Here is a 20,697-nt window from a genome sequence, read left to right on the forward strand (position 1 = left end):
GCACAGGGATATTCATTTGGTGAGTTCGGAGCTCAGAAGACATGCTCATGACGATGACTGAAGCCGCAGTAAGGAGGGAAGAGACAGCAGTGAAGGGTGCATTCCTGGGAACACCAGACTGCAGAGGCCAGGGAAGGCAGCGCAGACTGAAAGGAACTCGAGCCAGGCGGAACACATCCTTGGGGCGTTCCAGTGTCCGCAGAGAAGCCAAACTGAGAAAATAAAACATGCCTAGTAGGCAAACAGGTGTAGGGACAACTGCTAAAGCTGTGGACAGTACGGCTTATGCTTCCGGAGCTGGGCACTCCCCTCCAAGGCCTCTCATGGGGAATTCGGTACTCGGCTGCTCCGTGGCTCCAGCATCAATGGATGTAATGGAGAGAGAACTGCTTTAGGGACTTGACTTTCTAAATGCTCCTCCCACTACAAAGCAGGGAGAAGAGACGTGTCTTCACTGACTGTTCTCCTGGTCTCCCCCTGGCACGCCATGAATTTCATTCTGGACTCCCTATGAAATGTCCACGTGATCTCAGCCTCCCATACCATCTGTGAGAAACACTTCTTGCCTTGTCTACACATCACAGTGTTGCTAGCATCATGTAGTCCAAAATGTCAAAGCACAGGAGTGTGACCTCCGGCGGTTCCCACACGACTGCCCTGGTTCCTTCCAGGCAAAATGAGGACTAGGTTAAAAAAATTCTCTCTCCTGGAAGTGACACTGGTTTAGAATAGAATCCTTTGGTAAGAATAAGTGGTACGTCACAGAAGACTGAAAAACGATTTGAAAAAATGCCAAATCCTGGACAATTCCTATATTCTGGGGAGAGGCTGCCCATTCAGCTTTCCACACTGTGCGAAGTTGGTATGACTCCCACTGCTTCACAAAGCCCAACACTCCGTGCCCAGCACCTTGCAAGTCAGGGCCTTCGCTCCTCTCCAGTGCAAGATGACAGTTTAGTGCAACCTTTGGAGGCACTAAAACACTAAAAACTCTCCTGGAAATCCGCTTAAGAAAAACTTAAATTCTCAAATTGCATTTCCTAGAAATACTCCATAATCATCAGGGCAAGTTAGTTCCATGAAAGTGAAGCCACTATGGTGGCCACTGTGTGCTATTTCAATAAGATGCTTCAATGCAAAGAACATTCATTTTCAGCCCTGGCTGGTGTGGCTCGGTGGATTGAGCACCGGCCTGTGAACCAAAGGGTCACTGGTTTGATTCTGTCAGGGCACGAACCCTGGGTTGTGGGCCTGGTCCCCAATGGGGAGCCCGTGAGAGGCAACCACAAACTGATATTTCTCTCCCTCTCTTTGTCCCTTCCTTCCCCTGTCTAAAAATAAAGAAAAAAAAATGTTCATTTTCAAATGTAAGATGCAATTAGGCTCATACTCAAGTCTGAATTTCTGATTTTATCCAAGATACTTCCTTTAAGCTACAATGTTAACCTAGAAAGCAAAAAACCCTTTAAAAAGTTTTTTTTAATGTCATTTACTGACAGCAAACAATTACCTTTCTTGAGGAAATTTAGAAAATAGTGTACCTGTTGTTTCAAACCATGTCAGAAAGAAGATACTATTAACTTTTATCTGTTAATCAACCCAGGAAAGCGGTAGGTAGGTAAAAGTAAATGCTTAGCAGACTCAGGAAGGCCCATGTGTGAAAACCTGGGGGCGACTCTAGATTTCCCTCCAAGTGTCCCTCAGGTCTGTCCCCATGCACCTGCCAGTTCACAGCTCAAACCACATCCCAGATTCCAGGACAGCACTAGTGTTCTTCAAGAGACACACCCTCTGTTTACAAACTAGAGATATAAACCTTTATTTCACAACTTTGTCATAGTTCGCTTTCTAATAAGACATGAACTGAGGACCTAGTTTAAAATCCCGGGAAAGCTATAGAAGCCGGGCGTCTTCCAGGCAGGAGAAGAGATGGGCAGTCTAGGGCCGACGCGTTCCTGGGGCTTTCAGGCCATGGACCAGACGCATCGGGGTATCGTCCAACCCCAGTTTTACTTAGAGCCACCTCCTTTTTTGGGGCTGTTAGTCCTCATTTCATGCCAAATTTTCACTAGAGGCTCCCTGTTCTTCCAAATGAGTTCATGACCGTAAGTGATATACCATCTGGGGAAAGAAAAACAAAGCAGGTCCAACATTCAAATAGTATGACATACAAATGGTAAGTACAATGATGATATCAAACTGACCTTTAAAAAATCAATGCCACTGTCATTTACTATCTAGTTTATTAAAATAGCTGATTAACTTATCTGATGTAAATCTATGCGTTAACTTTAATATATGGAGTATGTAAAAGACTAAAGTACGGTGAGACCACTGTGACTGATCTGAGAAGTTAAGTACTTTATATACACTACTGTGGATTCACCACAGCCCTGCAAGTTAAGCATCACTTTTCCTGTTACAAGTCTGGGAGAAGGTAACCTGCCCAAGGTGCTAACAGCAGGTCAGACTGGTTCTAAACCTGGTGAGAAAATTCACAAGTGGTTTTCTAATGATGGCTAGTTTGAATGCTTTTTATCATTTTCCCCCTGGCTACAAAAAGGGTAATGTGCTGATCCAAGCTCTGCCCCTGTTTTAAATTACAGCTCCAATCCCCACTCTCCTGCTAAAACTTGCCTTAAAGGAACCTGAGGCAATGAGCTGCAGAAGCTGAAGCCCAGAAAGGTTTGGTCTTAACTTGCTCACATTGTACAACCTGGAATCACCAGAACGCCAATCCGACTCTGAAACCTGTGCCCTAACCCCTGCTCTGTACTGCAACACTAGGGCTGAGCACCCGCTCTACGGTGAAGGGCGCGGTGGGAGTGACAGAGGAGAAGCGGACGCTCCTGAGAAGCTGAGAGGCCTAGGAGAGGCTTGGAGGGTCTCCGGAGGAGGCGGGGTTGATCTGAAATGACTGTTCTGAAACCTTTATTTCTGCCTTGGTTTCCCCAGATCTCTTGTCCCAAGGCAGAGACCAGATTCTGTTCATCTTTGCATCTCTCAACACCTGACTGAAAAAAAAATGCTCCATTTGCTTTAGATTGGTATCAAATTAGCAGTTTAAGGTTTTAGCATTTTTAAATGTTATGAGCGGTTTTTCACTACAAGGTGACTGAACTGTACCTAAATCTTAATATTAACTCAAACTAGTTAAAATCTGATCATAACAATAGTCACCATTAAAATTTTGAAAAATTAGCTCTGGCTGGTGTGGTTCAGTGGACTGAGTGCTGGCCTGCAATTTGACTCCCAGTCAGGGCACATGCCTGGGTTGCAGGCCAGGTCCTCCAACAGGGGGCACACAAGAGGCAACAACACATTGGTGTTTCCCTCTCTAAAAATAAATAAAATTTTTTTAAAAAATTTTTTGAAAAATTAAGACACCAGTAAACTTACAGAAAGAAAAAAAGATATATTTTTAAAAAATGCAAATTAATAGGCCTGTAACAGATTTTTGGACTTAGAATCAAATTCTGTGGTGTACTTAGAACAAGAGAAAAAGTACCTCTCTAAAATTCAAATATAATTATAAAACTCTCGCAAGAAATAAATCACTTGTCAGACACTTGCCATTAATGAAGTGTTCTTCCCAAATTTTTTAAACCTACTTATTTTAAGCAAAGAGAGTCAAATACTTTAATCTTACAGGCACATTGTTCTGATTATACATGTAAATTAAAATATAATTGGTTATTTGGCTAAACTTAAATTAGGAAAACACTTCAAAACAATTTGGGGAGGGGCAGCCTCATAGTATGGTGTTCAGTCTAAAACTTTAGCTCTGCAATGACTTTGTGACCTTGGACAAATGCCATTCTTTAAACAGTTTCCTTTCTGTAAAATGGAATACCCATAGGATTTTAAGAGTATTACTTATTAAACTCAGTCCTTAGTTCAGGCATACAGCAAATATTCAATATATGTTAGCTATTATTATTGCAACAGTACAAGGTTAAGATCTTAAAATTTGGTGAGGGACACAAAGTCAAAGCAACATACAGGAGGATGCTAATGGAATCCTCACCGTTGTAAAGGTTTCTAAACCTAGATTAAAGATGCATTCTGGACGACTGTGATAGAGTAAATGAAAGAAGCTGAAATTAGAAACAGCAAAGAGGAAGGATTCCTCTGCGTTTTAGATCCCGAACTTTAAAATGCTTTTGATTCAATTATTTTCAGAATAGAAAAAGGTCATCTAATTATAGTTCAGGAGAATAAAAACCTGCTGGGGAGAAGATCCTTTTAGTATACATGGAAGGATCCAGGATAAATTTAGAGTTCGTAAAACAGAACCCTTTTTCATACATCTTTATGTTTCTCATACTGTAATATCAGGTCAGTTTCTACTATTTATAATGTGCTGCTGTTAAAGCTAGAATTCACACATGCTATTCTTTAATCATCACTGAAAATTAAAAATGGCATTTGATTCCACCACCTACTGGGCAAAAATGCTCAACTTAGAATAGATTTTTCTACTTTCTTTTTAAAAAATTAACACTTAGGTTTTCTTTAAAACACTTAATTGTCATGAAACAAAGTAAAAACCAAGTAACGGCAAAAGGCAACATTTATACAAGAAGAGAGAGGCCACCAGGGGATCCCACACATGGGAACTCTGCTAAAGGGACTCTGCGGTCAGATGGGCCCCGGGCATCCGGAAGGAAGTTCTGTGGCAGAAACGCCGTGTGCAGCACTGCTGTTTTAGGCAAAGGTCCACTGTCTGAAGCACAAGTGGAAGATCCTGTGACCACAATGCACCTGTCCTCCCTACGGTACGACATACTGAGGGTTTTGGACGTGGGCTGAAATCTCTGCTCTGCTACTTCAAGAGCAGTCTGACCTGAAGAGCACTTCTGAGCCCACCCATAAAATGGACGTAATAATAGTACAACATACGGTAGTAGCTCAGCGCCCGCCACACAACAGATGCTCAGTAAATGGTCACCAACGGTTTACAAAGCGTGGCCTGTCATGCAGCGTGCATGCACACATGACAGACAGAGCACAGCTCCGCGCACTCAGTGGGCGCGCCTCGTAGCTGTGGGGCGGAGGTCAGGGCTGGGCTTGGGCAGGGGAGACGGGGCCTGAGACTGGGGAAAGGAGATGCCAGACAGATTGGGGGCTGGGAATCATGGCAGGTCAGAAGTTGGGGTGACCTGAGGTTAAAAGTAGGGTCTCTCTCTACAGATGACTGAGGTAGGTAGAGGGGCTGATATTCTCATGTTCCACCTCACGTGGTAAAACCGGGCAAGGCCAAAGCAAACCACATTGCGGTTCCTCGCCCTCCCAACCACCCCACCTGCCCCTGCCTTACTCTGCCTCCTTTGGGGGTGGGAGAGGAAAATCCCCTGAGAAAGCAACACAGTTATTAACCACACTCAAACTCACATTCCAAAGAGAGCTCCCCCAAGATGTGCCGCATGATCAAAAAATTTCCATCCCAGGATCATTCCTGCTGTATCCATGGCAATAATGGCTTTTAGGGCCTACAAGGCAGCAAGAGAGAACATAACTGGTACAACTTTGACTCCTCCAGCATTGTCATTTCTAATTTAGGGGCAAGAATACAGTCAATATAAAAGTATCACCACTGCCCCCACACTTCACTTCACGAAAACACTCACATTCCCCGCCGTGAACGTGAACATGGGAAGGAAGATAATGGCGAGCCTCCCTTCTGGAACCTTGGTGCAGACAGCCGCGAGGACGGTCATGATGGCGCCGGACTGCAATTGAACACGAGCGAGAGTGGGAAACTTGGAACATGCAACTGCTAGTGACCACAGTATCTAATAGCAATACTTTCCCAGAAAGTTAATAAGCCACAAATTTCTAGGTGAGCACAAAGCTTATAAGCTTTCAGTTACTAATGTACAAAATATTGGCCAAAGAGGTTCCCAGTCCATCACATAGTAACCACCTGGCAAGAATTTAACTATAGGCAATAAAGTGTGTCACAACCAGCACGTGAGTGCGGAATGAACTCCAGGGTCAGTGTTCAATGTGTCAACTGCATCATTTCATTTAATAGCTGAAAAAGAACTTCTCAGACTTCAACAAAGCTCCCCAGCCAGAGAGAGCATGAACTGCCCAGAGAAACTCACATGTGTGGAATTTAAGTAGACTTCAATATCTATATATATATCTATATCTATCTATCTATCTATCTATCTATCTATATAAATTCTATATATAGAGAGCGAGCAGTCACTAAAAAAGTTATACAAGGAAATATACTCCAAAACACTACAGGTAAATCAAAATGGAATTCCAAATGAATCTGCTGCAGTGACCATTTAATTTTACTTTAAACCTTGTAAACAAGAAACTAAAGAGCTCTGACCGGTGTGGCTCAGTGGACTGCACGCCAGCCTGTGAACCCAAAGGTACCCAGTTCAATTCCTAGTCAAGGCACATGCCCCGGGCTGCAGAATGGGCCCTGGGTTGGGGGCCTGTGAGAGACAACCAATCAATGATTTTTTTTTCACACATCGATGATTCTCTCCCTCTTTCTCCCTCCCTTCCCCTCTCTCTAAAAATAAATAAATAAAATCTTTTAAAAAAGAAGACAACACTAAAGACATTTTCCTGACTGAGCAAGAGAATTCACTTTATATACAGGTTAGGTCAGTGATAGTTAAATCAATGAAATTACAATAAACAGATTATTATAATATTGAAAGCAAATCTGGCCTATGATAAATTTATAACTTCAAGTGAAAAAATTTCTGCAACATTTTAACAAATACTGTTTCCAACAACAAACACTCGATTGACCTTTGCCACTTCAGATGAAGAATTACGTCCCGCAGAAAATAAACTTTTGAAAAGCAGAGTATTAGAGAAAAGCTTCCTGCCAATAACTATTAATAAACTTAATTTTTAAATGATGTCCAGAATATGCAGAGCTCTAACTAAACAAAACCCTTACTAAACTCTAGTACCCTTAACAAATTCTTGCTCTCTAGTGCCAACACGGTAATTGACAAATATTCTGATAGTCTTCCTCATCTTTTAAGAAAGGATTGATGAAGGTAATGAGACTTATTAATATTTCATGTTTCCTAACAATTTTAGGATTAGCACCCCCTCCCCCAGATTTCTCATTAAAAATACTTTATACCTGGTGATTTTATTTACTTTAATTTTAACCAAGAATGAATGAAAGTATTTGGGGATAACAATTATCCTGCCATGGCTCTATAGAACTTTGATAAATAGGAACTACCACTTCCACATCTCTTACTAAATGCTCCTTACTATACTAAACATGCTAAACACCCTTGCATTACACATCAGAAATAGGTGTACTATCTCCATTTTATATGGGGAAACCGAGGTTCAGAGAGGTTAAGTAACATGTCCTAGAAATCACAGGTAAGTGGCAGAGCTGGGATTCCCACCCAGTCTAATTCCAACCCCACGCTCCATGCTCTATTCATCCCAGACCTCAGGTTCGTATGTGCAAAGTGGGAGTAACAGCTGCCTGAGGACACATCAAAATGCCCTCCCAGATCCTCTCAGCTAATGAACAAGGCTCCCTACCTCTCGGAACCCCCAAAGTTATCTAGAATATACTTAGCCCTTTCAGAGTGCATTGGACATGTGTATAATGTATTCCCTCCGAATAAACTGAACTCGAAGTCAGAGTCCACGTCTGACTCATCCCAGTGGTCTTCACTGCCTTCACATAACAAATGCTCAGTTGATGAATGAGGTACAGACTAAAACTTGAAATAAATAAATTATACCAGCACCAAATTTATATGGAAAACAAAAATTCCATCAAGAAAAGACAAAGCTTACAAGGGGGGACCCAAAAGAAACTGGAATTTATTTATAAAAAATTGTGTACTTATTCTTACATGTTTAAACTTCAGTCACCTTCAAATTACTCTCCATTTGATGCAATACACTATCGAGACATTTTTTCTGCTGCTCAAAACAATTTTTGAACTTGTTGATTTTGATGCCTGTTAGTGCTTCTGCCATTTTTGTTTCGCCTCTTCCACACTGGCAAAACGTTTCCCTTTAAGGACTTTTTTGATCGGGAAAATAAAAAAGAGTCACCTGGGGCGAGATCAGGTGAATAGGGAGGGTGGGACAAGGTGGTCAAAAACTGCTGAACGCCCATTCTGGTAAGAGCAGGTGCACTCGTACATCGCCCAGAATGAAATGGGCAAACGCTCTGAAAGAGTGTTCAAAAAAAACTCACTGAGGCCTCACGCAACCTTGCACAACAACGCTGGCTGGTACACCGATATAGATGGATTCCTAAAACATTCACCTAGTAGGGGAAGTTTGTACTACAAGGGGCTTGCCCTCCAGAAGAGAATTCTGGTTTTCTGGGGACTCCATCGTAAGTTAAGAAAGGCATGTAGGTCATAGGACAATATATAGATCTGATTAGGAAAATTAAGTATACAAAATTCTGAGGAACACAGAAATCATGGGATCATTATTTTATGTAAACACTCTCTGACAAGATTGAATCTTTCTAGAGTTGCTTTAAATATGAAATTTCCTACTTGAATGCATTTAATTGCATTAGTATTTAAGTATATACATAATGAACATGTAGTCTTTAGAGAAATACTATGTAAATATTTACATGTGCCTAGAAATCTGCCATGAAACTCAAAAGCAAGCACATACGTAATTCAATTTTTTACACGCATCTTCAGCATAGCTCTGATGGCAAGAATTTTGATCTTGCTCACTGGCTGTATTTGCACCTTCTAATACAGTGCCCAGGAGTCTAATCTGCAAAGTAGACACTCAAGTATTGCCTGACTAGATAGTACCAGATTCAAATCTGTAATTAGTTAGAACTTTCCAATGCTAGATTAGGCTTTCGGTTTTATAGGGATCAGATACCCACTGTTCTGACTAGTCTTTTTTAAAAAAATTTAATTAAAGAAAAACATTTTAGTCCTGGCTAGTGTGGCTCAGTGGACTGAGTGCTAGTCCGGGGACCAAAAAATTGCTAGTCCCATTCCCACGCCTGGGTTGAGAGCCAGGTCCCCAGCCAGGGGAATGTGAGAGGCAACCAATCAATGTATCTCTCCTGCACTGGTGTTTCTCTCCCTCTCTTTCTCCCTCTCTCTCTCTAAAAATAAATATTTTTTTAAAAAAACACTTTAAATTATAGCTGACATACAATATTATATTAAGTTTCACGACACAGTGATTCAACATTTATATACCTTATGAAGTGATCACCACAGCAAGTCAGGTAATCACCTGTCACTGTAAGTAGTTATACAAATGACTGTATTCCCTATGCTGTCCATTCCATCCCCATGATTTATTTTATAACTGGACGTTTGTACTTCTTGCCCCTTCCCTCTTTTCACCCATCCCTCTACCACTCCCCCTTTGGCAACAATCTCTGTATCTATCAGTTTGTTTCTTATTTGTTTTGTTTTTTTAAAGTCTGCATATAAATGAAATCATACAGTATTTATCTTTCTCTGTTCAACTTAGTTCACTTAGCATAATACTCTCTATCAAGGTCTATCCATGTTGCCGCAAATGGCAAGAATTCATTCTTTCTAATGGCTAATATTCCATTGTGATTTTGTGCGTGCGTGCGTGCGTGTGTGTGTGTGTGTGTGTGTATAATATTATATCTTTATTCATTCATCTCTTAATGGACACCTAGGTTGCTTTCATATCTTCTTGACTACTTAAAAAAAAAAAGATTTTATTTATTAATTCTGAGAGAGAGGAGAGTGGAGGGAGAAAGAGAGGGAGATAAACATCGATTGGTTGCCTCCTGCACACTCCCAACTGGGGACCTGGCCTGCAATCCAGGCACGTGCCCTGATGGGTAATCAAACCAGCAACCTTTTGGTTTGCAGGCCAGAGCTCAATCCACTGAGCCACACAAGCCAGAGCTTAACTACTCTTGGTATGTGCTCTGTTCCAGTATGCATATATAAGAAGTCAATAGTTAAAAGCTACAGCCTCAAATTTACAAGGCTTTACAAATGTATAAATTCTAAATTAGATATAGATTAGTTAATAGAATTGTTTCAATGTTAATTTCCTGGCTTCGATAACTGTATGATCCTTCTGTAGTTAACAGTAGTGTGAAAGGTATATAGAAACTCTTTATACTAATTATGTCACCTTTTTGTAGCTCCAGAATTATTTCAAAATGAAGTTAAAACCTAAATTAAAATTTTTTAAATTAGAAATACTTACTGCTCCAAGTGATGGTCCATATCTTCCTGTGGCAACTTTACACACATAACTGACAAAATTGGAAATAACACCTAAGAAATAAGTCACATTTCAGTAATTTTAAGGGAGGTATTAAAATGGTTTCCATATCTGATCTGATCTCCTCCCCCAGAGACTAACATGTCAGCTTTCTACCTGGGTCACTACAAGTTGCACGCACGAACTTACCCTCTCTATCACTTCAGATATTTTATAGGGAAAGAAAAGCCTGACTCACTGCACAATTGCTGAGTGACACAGGGTCGTTTATACTACCTCTCAGTTACCATTTTCCTCACCTATACGATGAAGAGACTAGCTTCCAACCTCATCAACTGTCTGGGGATTCTCTGGGCTGAATTCCAAACACTAAATCCGAATCCCTAGAATGGGACCAGGAAGTCTTTATTTTACCCTGCTTGCCCAATGATTCTGCTGCAGATTTAGATTAGATGATCCTTCACAGGTCCCTTTTGCTCCCATATCATCTGAGCTGAGTGTGGTTCATTTATAAAACAACTTCCTATAGAGCAGGAATTAAGGGCAACTAAAACAAGCTCTTTGTACCTACAACACAACTAGTACCTGGGGAAAGAACTACACACTTAATCTTACAGGCCACAGAAATTGCTCAGTTTCTAGTTTTGAGGAACTAGATGAACTTGAGTATTTAACATTGATTAAGTACCAACTCTGGGCCTTGTGGTAGATGCTTCTATTTATCCTTTCTACAATACTTTGTCATGAGAGAATATCATTATCCTCAGACAGGTATACAATCTTTTCTGAAACAACACACAGCTGGTAGCAGAAACTGCATCTGGACCCAGGTCTTCCATCTCTAAGCTCAGTGCTTTTTTCACTACAGAATAACTGCCAGACATACTGTTTTAAATGAAGGGATTTTAGAAATGAATTTTTAAACTTTATGGCTTTAATGAAGTACATTTTGCAAAAAGTACTTCAATGAAGTACGTTTTAATGAAGTACATTTTGCAAAAAGAGAAAGAAATGAAATTTAACCAACTGCCAGTTCAGCAGCATCTAGGAACCTGAAATCCTGCACCACCATTTCCTCCCTGAAATAAGGAAATACTATCTCCAGGACCACAACTGGAGGGCTTCTGTGCTCACACACATGCTTGCAAGGGTAAACTCATTCTTGATAATCTTACTGGAGAGCTCTGATCTAAAGCTTTCTGGAAACTGAACATACTGTGGGAAGTGAGCTTAGGGTTACTTAACAAAGATTCAGATGACTGAGACAGCTGGAAAGTCTGGGAACTATTAGCTGTAAAATAGTGAGCCTGAGGCTAAAGAAACCAAGACCAGTGACATAAAAATGACATGTTTAAGTTCAGCACTAAACCTTAACTCCTCTCTACCTGGCTAATTTAAAACTAAACAGTAGTTATATAATTCACATAAGAGGAAACTTGCAAAATGAGAAGCAGGGAAGACAGCAGCCCCACCAGTCTATGGTACTCTTCTCTATATACAATCTGAGAAACAAATATGCACTGAGCACTTACTACTGTATATGTGGAATATGACTGTACCCATCTCCAGATAGGTGAATGTTTATACTCTGAAAGGCCCAAGAATAAAACTTATTACCTGCAGATAAGTACACTGCCATGAACTGCTCCTGACCCAGAATGTTTACTATGCTGGAGGAGAAGCTCCACAAAACATACATATTTGCTGCCATGTGAAACAAGGAGAAATGACTGAATGTTGACAGCAACATTGGAGAACAAAGGACCTCTACAAGAGAAAAAAAACAAAGTCTGGTAATCATGAAACACAGAGCCAGGCAAAACTGTCTCTTTCAGTTTTTTCATTACTATTGTGAAATCAAACATAGGAAACAAAAACAGAGCCAGTTAAAATGTTAAATAAGTTGGCTTAAGAAAGCATTTTTCAAAGTGGTAAAGATATATCTTAAATCTCTCCTACTTATTAAGCAACCAATAAAAATTTTGTTCAACAAAAGCAACTTGTCCTTATAGCAAAAGTTGGTTAGAAGTATTAGCACCCTGGCTGGTGTGGCTCAAAAGATTGAGTGCTGGCCTGTGAATTGAAAGGTCGCTGGTTCAATCCCCAGTCAGGGCACATGCCTGGGTTGTGGGCCAGGTCCCCCAACTTGGGGGTCTGCAAGAGTCAACCCATTGATGTTTCTCTCCCTCCCTTCCCCCTCTCTAAAAATAAACAAACAAAAATCTTAAAAAAAAAAAAAAAAGAATTAGTAATTTTAATTATAGACATGAACTTGTATGTAACAGTTTCTCAAAGAATAAACTTGTAGTGATCACAAATCATAAGTCACTAAGTAATATTTAGATATCAGAACATGCAAGGCATGTTGTAGGTACCTGTAACATAGTGGTAAGAGAGCTGAGGTCTATCCTCTGATTTTGCTTATAACTGTTAACAAGAACTCGTCCTTTTTATAGCATTTCAATTAACACAGACCATATTTCTTTCCTATTACCTCTATCTCAAAATAAAATCACACATTAGACTTACTTGAGGCTGGATTGGATGTGAAATATCTGATCATTGTCCGCTGTAAAGAAGGTACTCTCCATAAACAGAATACAAAAACATTTGCAGCTATGATACCTACAAAATAAATATTTATAATTTAGGGAGGGTAAAGGGAAGAGCAAAAAAAGTCTGATTAAAAGTCTACCTGAATAAGATTTTCTACCACAATTATGCAAGCGTTTTATATACTTGGGGAGAAAAAGTGGGCTAAGGAAAGTAAATGAAAGCAGTGTTTTTAAGTATCAAAACTGTCATGGGTTGGTAAAGTCGGAGAATTCCTGAAAGACTGCAAAGCTCTAGGAGCTAACGTCCTTCATTCAGATCCACAGTTTATTTCTTCCAAACAGTCTACTGTTCTAAATCAATGATCAGCTCTATTATTGTTTGAAAATGGCCAAGCACAGACAGCAATAATGTACAGACTAGGTCCTCTGGCCATCACTTCTTTTTCTACAAGGAATGGTATACTTCTTAAACTGTGGATAGCTTATAAAACATCTATGATTATCTGTGTAGATGAAGATCCACATGTTTTAGAAAAATACTCATTAGCTAACAACTCAGTAATAATCTGGAAGAATTTTGCAGCTGCTTTTAAAAATATGTTTAAGTATAGGAGTTGGAGGACTTTCATTTCTCTGCAAGAACTGATGTTACTAGAACTACCACTCAACTGAGTAGGTTTATTTAATGACAGAATTAACTATTCAATCACAAAATTATTATTCTTGAAAACTACAAACTTTTAAAAATACATTAATTTTATGTACCAAAACTCCTTGCACATAGTAGGTACTCACCTACTTGTGTTAAAGGTTTTTAAACATTCTTTCAGACTCTAAACAATGGGCAACTAGTCCTTTGTTATCATCTGCAATGATAATAAGGACTGATTCCAACATTCTGGTAAGAGGATTTATTTTAGAAGATATTCATTGTACAGTACCTGCCAGATGCTACATCTTCGAAGGACCTTTGGCTTCCATACTACTCACTCTCTAAGGCTCTCAGCTATCCCCTGGCATTCCTAGTCTCTCCAGTGTTTGTTCTCTTGCTTGAGAGGTAGACAGGAATGGAAGTTACCACTGTCATAGATTCTAAGGTATTTGTCCCATTTAATATCTGCAAACAGGATGCATCTTACAATTGGTGGTGTGTCATAGATGAATTGGAAGCATTTTTTTCCTTTCCCCAAAGTAAATTAAATTGTGTTTACTGCATTTCACTGAACTGATTACATCAATTTTATCAGATTCTTACTAGTGGGGACTGTGACAGCTCTTATACCATCTTTGGGGAGAGGGACAATATTTCTCAAAGGATGAGGGAAAAAAGTCCTAAGCAAGGCAAGTATGAGCACTGTGTGTGCATCCTAGTAAGCAGCCTGGAACTCTGGGTGGGGCAAGAGAGCAGAGCCGCCTCAGATGGAGGAAAAGACTCCTAACTAAAGGAAATGAGCAGTTACTAGTATGGTATTGTACCTGGGGTTTTTTAGTTTCTTTGGGGAAAGTTAAATATCTTTACTACCCAGGGAACTCTCTTAGGTCTAGGTTGTCAAACACAGTGATTGAGATATCTCAGGGTAAAAACGACCTAAGAATAGTTTTACCTCGGTTTCCAAAGTCATAAAAATAATCAGTCAGAGCTCTGCAGTTTGCTCCAGTTGTGATTCAATACGAGAGTAAGATATGGTACCTGAACCTGCCTGCCAGGATGAAAAATGGCAATTATTCTACCTGCTTTGCCAGTTCCATGAGCTACTTCCTGAAAACTGGTGACATACGGCACACGTGTCTGGAAATCACAAGCACCACAGCACTGCAGAGAACTAGCGAGCATCTTTGGCTGAAGAGACTACAACTAAGACTTGAAAAGGGGGAACATAACCAAATATATCAAGGTCAACAGTAGCCAAAGAGTTAACATTGCCAAGTTTTCAATTCAAGTACAAGAAATCTTCCTGGTAAATTATGACAGAATGTGGCACTGATACACACTGTAGCCCAAACCCCTCACTTCACAGACAGGCGGTCTATGATTAGGCAACCCATCAGTAAACCACTGAACAAACATACTCAAATTATGTATACAAACCACTATTATTCATTATAAAACATACTAACAAATTTAAAATAAATGAGAAAAGTAGCAGGTATTTTCTTCCTTGCATATCTTATTTTGAAGGCCAATTATAGATGAGAAATTGTGGCTCTAAAAGATACAAGTTTTCAAAGAGCCAAATTCAGTGGCCAAGCCAGAATTCCTAATCTAGAACTCTTTCTACTAGACACATGGGTAGCCAAGAGGATTTCTGTTAACCCTGGTCACTCTAAAACTTCAGACATAGACAAAGGGCTCCATATCTGGGAAAGAGCACCCAATAGCAGGTGAAGAGGAGAAGATGCACAGTAATCCTAGGCCTATGAGGCAGCACAAAGGTATGGTAAAGGAGCCCAGTAGAAGTGACTCTGTCCTACATACCCTATAACATGGGCAAGAGGCCCAAACTCAGCCTCAGTTTCCTCTTCTGTAAAATGGGGGCAATAAAATCTACCATAAAGAGTTGAATAATGTAGTGGTCACACAGTGACAAAGTGAAAAACACAGTAGAAAGGGAATGGCCTTTTCAGGTCTGAATCTTAGGTATGTCACTTAGTAGCTTTGTGGCCTATGGCATTTCATCCCCTTCACTTCAGTTTCCTCATTTATAAAATGAAGATAACACTCCTACGTCTCATGAATGTTGTAGTGAGGCTTAAGAAAGATAGTACATACACCTAGTATACAGAGGCTCAAAAGTAATAGTTTCTTCCCCTTTCTTCTCTTTTGAGACACAGAACTGCTAAAGGTCTCTGCTTATATCTCCATTTAGAAGAGTGTTACTTCCTCCTGACTCAGTAACTTCTTGGATAACCTTGGTACCATTAATTTGGGGAAATTGCAGCTGCCTAAGTGCCTACCTTTACCAAGACTGATGCACCAGATTACATCATCGAGAATAATGAAGTAACAGCCAAGATATCTCTCCTTCGTAAAAACAGTGAAAAGGTTGGCAAAAATTGTCGGAATCCACTTTTTCAGAACTCTAGAAACTAGCCAAAGACTTGCAACAATACAGTATTTAAGAAAAACAGCAGAATCCTGATGAAGAACAGTGAGCTTGAGGCATTTTAATTGCCCTAGTCCCATACCCCACTTTTCAGCTCTAAGTTACCCTTGGAAACAACCATCTTTTCCAGTGCAGCCTGGCAAACACCAGAGGTAACAGAGTGGAAATGGAACTCCTCCAAAGCCTCATTCTCAAAGAACTGTTATCATCTGACCTATCTGATAATAGTTCTCTGGAAGACTCCACCCACTAGGCAAGGCAATTGTCTTATTTGATCTGACTGGCAACTCAAGTGCAAAACCCCTTTCTCAAGGGCATGCTTGTCAAATACAATTACAGGCAAGTGGTTTAAGGTTGTGGCTGCCTCAGGTGGTGGATAATATTTGGAGCAACCAAGAGGCTAAACAAGGCTACAATCTCTTCCTGTTTGTGTGTGTTCTTGTTGTTTCCTGCTGGAATTGCAGTAGCTGTGAAGATGGTATCTACCAGCCATTTGGATGCTCTTTCAAGAATCACATGTCCAAACCACCCAGATGAGATTTTAGCGTTCAACTTAAGAGCTGGTGATATATGTCCTAAACGTTGCCTGGCTGTAGGTGACCAGGTTATTGATGTGGGATCTGAATGGAGAACTTTCAGCAATGATAAAGCAACAAAAGATCCATCTTAAGTTGGAGATTCTCAGAATAGATTTGTCTATCATGACGGGCAAAGGTATAGGAGTTGCAAGTTCTGATGAATTTGGCAATTCCAAGTACCAAAACTGGCGAACAATGAATAGTTATGATTAAGCAATGATGAACACATTCAAGGAAATTACTACCATGGAAGAGAGAATCAACCTCCCTAGAAATAGAGATGACTGAACAAATAATTTATTCAAGCAAGTGTATGAACAGACGAGACTGAAGGGAAGAGCTAATGATGCCATAGCTTCTGCTTGTTTCTGTGTTGTTTGTAGACAAGAAGTGGTTCCTAGGACATTTAAAGAAATATGTGCTGTGTCATGAATTTCTATGAAAGAAATTGATCAAAGTTTTAAACTTATTTTGACAGCTTTAGAAATCAGTGTGGATTTGATTACAACTGGAGACTTCATATCTATGTTTTGTTCCAACCTTTGTCTTCCTAAACAATTGATTGTATGTGTATGTAGATGGCAGCTATACATATAGCTTGTAAAACTGTGGAACTGGAACAGGTTCGTGGAAGGTGCCCAATATCTGTGGCAGCAGCAACCATTTACTTTGCCTATTATACAAAGCCTATCTGAAGTGCTGGACTAAGTCTTTAATAAGGAAAAAAAGAAGGTATGGTGTGCATTACAGGGCTAAATATTAATTGCTGGGCATTATGTACTTCTTTGTAACAAGACACATAAAGCCAATTTACAATTGTGATTTTATTAACTAAGACTGACTGGAATATCATGCCTGAAGGAGGCACACCTGGACTTTGTTTGTTACCAGAAAGCCTTGAGGAACTGAAATTGACTTTTGAAAACAATAAAGCTTACTGGAGAAATGGCCTTGTACCATGTTGGGCCTTGTGGTTCATGGCAGTCTTTCCAAATAAGGAGGGAGGCCTGCTTTCCTGAAAAAATGGCAAGAAGGAATCTCAAAGCACAGTGGGAAGCTCAAGGGATTAGGGAATGCAGGTACTGCAGGCAAAGCCTGAGAACAGGTGTGTGTGGCTTCTCCCTCTCCCTGGAAGATTGACTGAGGCTCAATCCAAAGGTTCCTTGTTTAAGTTCCAGCAAAGAAGTCTTAAAAAGCCCATATGATTGACCGCTGTTCCTGCTGTATTTATGCAAATAATCAGGCCAAACTGAAGCTAGACTTAATACAGTAAATAAATTGATCTTAATTTGTCTCTTTAATAAAAATGAGGGTAATTTTAGGGAAAAAATTATGTTTCAATAAAACCTATTATACACAATTATGTAGAGTAGACTCTTATTCGGTGAATTATCTATACAATTTTATTTCTCACCTACAAACTAGACTGGCTCCTGAATTTCTCTAGTTTTCTTTCAAACTAATATTTCATTTTTCTGTCATCTTTTAATTTGGAATTATTAAGAACTACTAATGCAGTGTGTCAACCATACATATTTATTTACCCAAGCACCTAATATCACCAGAAACATTTTAACTACCTTTAATAACAATCTATCAAATTGTCACTGCTTAATATCATTCCAGCAAAAGACTTGCATTTGGAAGTCTTCTCATCTGACACTCTTGCAGGCTCAGAAACTAGTTTATAATTTGCTGTGTTCATTAACCTTTGCATTCTTTCTGTTTTCATAGAATTATTATACTATGACCTTGTTTACCTGGTTTCTCTGTCAAATTCTTGGGTGTTACCTGGTTAGATTCTGCAAAAGCAACACCATCCTCCCAAAAGGCAGGAATGCTAACCACTGAAAGCAACTGCTTAGACTGTTGGGTCTGCACAGAGTTCCCAACCATGGCCTCTGCCGGCCTGCCATGGAGGATCTACTCAAAACCAGACATGCTGGGACTGGTTACAAGGCTGGAAGGCTTCTGACCCTCTTTTCAAAAAGAAGCATAAAAAGATATTTTCCATGGTAAGAGAGCAGGCTAACTGCACCAAGCCATAGCTCACATACACAGTTTGGGGGTGTGGGGTGGCTGTCAACATTACAAGCAGAAGTGCAGCCGCCCATACCTATATGTATTAAACACAGAAATGGAACTGCAAATGAAAATGTGCAACTCCTGGGGTGAATGCCATCAACCCTGTGCAAGAATATTACGGCACTAACTGCTACAGACTTATTGGTGGCATTCCCTCCTCCCAGGTCTCACTGGTTTTCTTACTCCACTTTTAGTCTTACGGTAAAGCCTCTATTGTATCTGTAATATATAAATAAAACGTGCCAACACTATCACCACCCAGGGACTCCCTTGTCTGAAAACTGACATGAAAATTGTAAAATGAAAAACAATGTTGGGGTGGAGTATGGGGTAGCTCAAGACATGGCTGCTTCCACCACCTGTGATAGAAGGCTGACCAGCAGGAATGTGTACCATTTTGGAAATGCATTGTAATTCCCTCCTTAGCCCTTTTTGGGAGTGGCTTCCTGACCTTCTCTTTCTGCGTGTACACACTGAAGCAGTCACACATAGGACTTGTGCCTCCTTTTTCTGGTATCCGTTAAAACAAGTCTCGGACACGGGGGTGTGGTCCTGCTTTGCCAACCCGCTGCCATCAGCACTTCCTGTAACATGAGTAATAAAGGCCATGTCTGCTCCTTCCACTCATCCCTATGGATTTTTCACCTTATCTGACCGAGCAGTTGAGATCCCCTAGCTCGACCTCCTGTGCTACACTCTTTTTGTCCTCTTGTTTGTTTTAAAGATACAAATCACTGGATTTAGGGCCCATCTTAATGTGGTATGATCTCACTGAAACTAGTTACATCTATAAAGATCCTACTTCAAATAAGGTTAATACTCTGAGTTTCTGGGTGGACATGAATTTTGGGGGACACTATTCAACTTACTCTAACTGATGAATTCTAGCAAACATAAAGAACACCAATCCTTTTCAAATGCTTCCAAAAAATAGAAGAAGGCACATTTCCCAACTCATTCAATGCAGCCAGTATTATCTTGATATCAAAAATGGAATATGTCATAAAAGTATGGCATTTTCTGTAAGGATTAAATGAGATATGATGAGCAAACTTTCAGACACACCAAGGGCATAAACATATATTTAGGTAATGTAATTATTACATTAGCATAATGGCACATATTTTGCTATTCAAGCTTGCATTACATAACAAAACCAGCCCTAGCCAGATTGCTCAGTCATAGTTGGAGCGTTGTTCCATACACCAAAAGGCTATGGATTTGATCCCTGGTCAGGGTGCATATAGGAGGCAACTGATCTATGTACATCTCTTTCTCAAATCAATAAATCCGTCCTCCAGTGAGGATTAAAAAGAAAAACAAAGACATCAGAAGAAAACTGCCCATATCCCTTATGAACACAGATGGAAAAGTTCTCAAAATATTAGCAAACCAAATCCAACAGCATATAAAAAGAATTGTAAATCAGACCAAGTGCAATTTATTGCAGGAATGCAAGATTGGTTCAACATATGATAATCAATTAAAGTAATAGTCCATATTAACAGAGTTGTAAGACACAATACCCAGTTGAAAGCTTACAACACAACCTATAGTAATCAAGATAGTATGGCAAAAGAATAAACAGATCAATGGAATAGAACTGAGAATCCAGAAGTCCATCCATACATCTATAGTCAATTGTTCTTTTTATATATGGTCCCAAGACAATTCAATGGGTTAAAAAACAGGCTTTTCAACAAATGGTGCTGGGCCAAGTAGATGTCCAAAACCAAAAATATGGGATGGAACCACTAACTCACACTAAGTATAAACATTAACTCAAAATGAATCAAAGGCCTAACTATAAGAGCGATAACTTTAAAACTCTTAGAAGAAAACAGGTGTAAATTTCTATATCTTTGGATTAGGCCACAGTTTCTTGATATAACACTTAAAAAACAAGTAATAAGCCCCAGCATGGCTCAGTTGGTTGTGCACTGTCCTGCAAACCAAAAGGTTGCCGGCTTGATTCTTGGTCAGGGCACATGCCTGGGTTGCAAGTTTGGTCCCCTGGGGCGCATATGTAAGCCAACCAATCCATGTTTCTCTCTCATATCAATGTTTCTCTCCCTCTTTTTCTCCCTCCCTTCTTCCCCTCTCTCTAAAAATCACAAATACAATAAAATATTTCAAGAATAA

The 20,697-nt window shown here is 39.9% G+C and overlaps 1 protein-coding gene and 1 pseudogene across 1 annotated transcript in view; one reads left to right on the plus strand and one right to left on the minus strand.

The window, feature by feature from the left end:
- Positions 1-1,803: 1,803 nt before the first annotated feature.
- PARL (presenilin associated rhomboid like) overlaps positions 1,804-20,697 on the minus strand; it is a 33,975-nt gene continuing 15,081 nt past the window's right edge. Inside the window, exons 5-10 of the mRNA XM_054581197.1 lie at positions 12,763-12,858; positions 11,851-12,000; positions 10,216-10,286; positions 5,631-5,732; positions 5,395-5,492; positions 1,804-2,121 (exon numbers count right to left, since the gene is read on the minus strand). Of these exons, the coding sequence (XP_054437172.1) occupies positions 2,010-2,121; positions 5,395-5,492; positions 5,631-5,732; positions 10,216-10,286; positions 11,851-12,000; positions 12,763-12,858 (629 nt within the window). The 3' untranslated portion in view covers positions 1,804-2,009. The remainder of the gene's footprint in view (positions 2,122-5,394; positions 5,493-5,630; positions 5,733-10,215; positions 10,287-11,850; positions 12,001-12,762; positions 12,859-20,697) is intronic.
- On the plus strand, positions 16,361-17,165 carry LOC129073687 (transcription initiation factor IIB-like; annotated as a pseudogene).

This window comes from Pteronotus mesoamericanus, unplaced genomic scaffold, assembly GCF_021234165.1.
Source record: "Pteronotus mesoamericanus isolate MK-2021 breed Mesoamerican mustached bat unplaced genomic scaffold, CSHL_Meso_final contig_116, whole genome shotgun sequence".
NCBI lineage: Eukaryota > Metazoa > Chordata > Mammalia > Chiroptera > Mormoopidae > Pteronotus > Pteronotus mesoamericanus.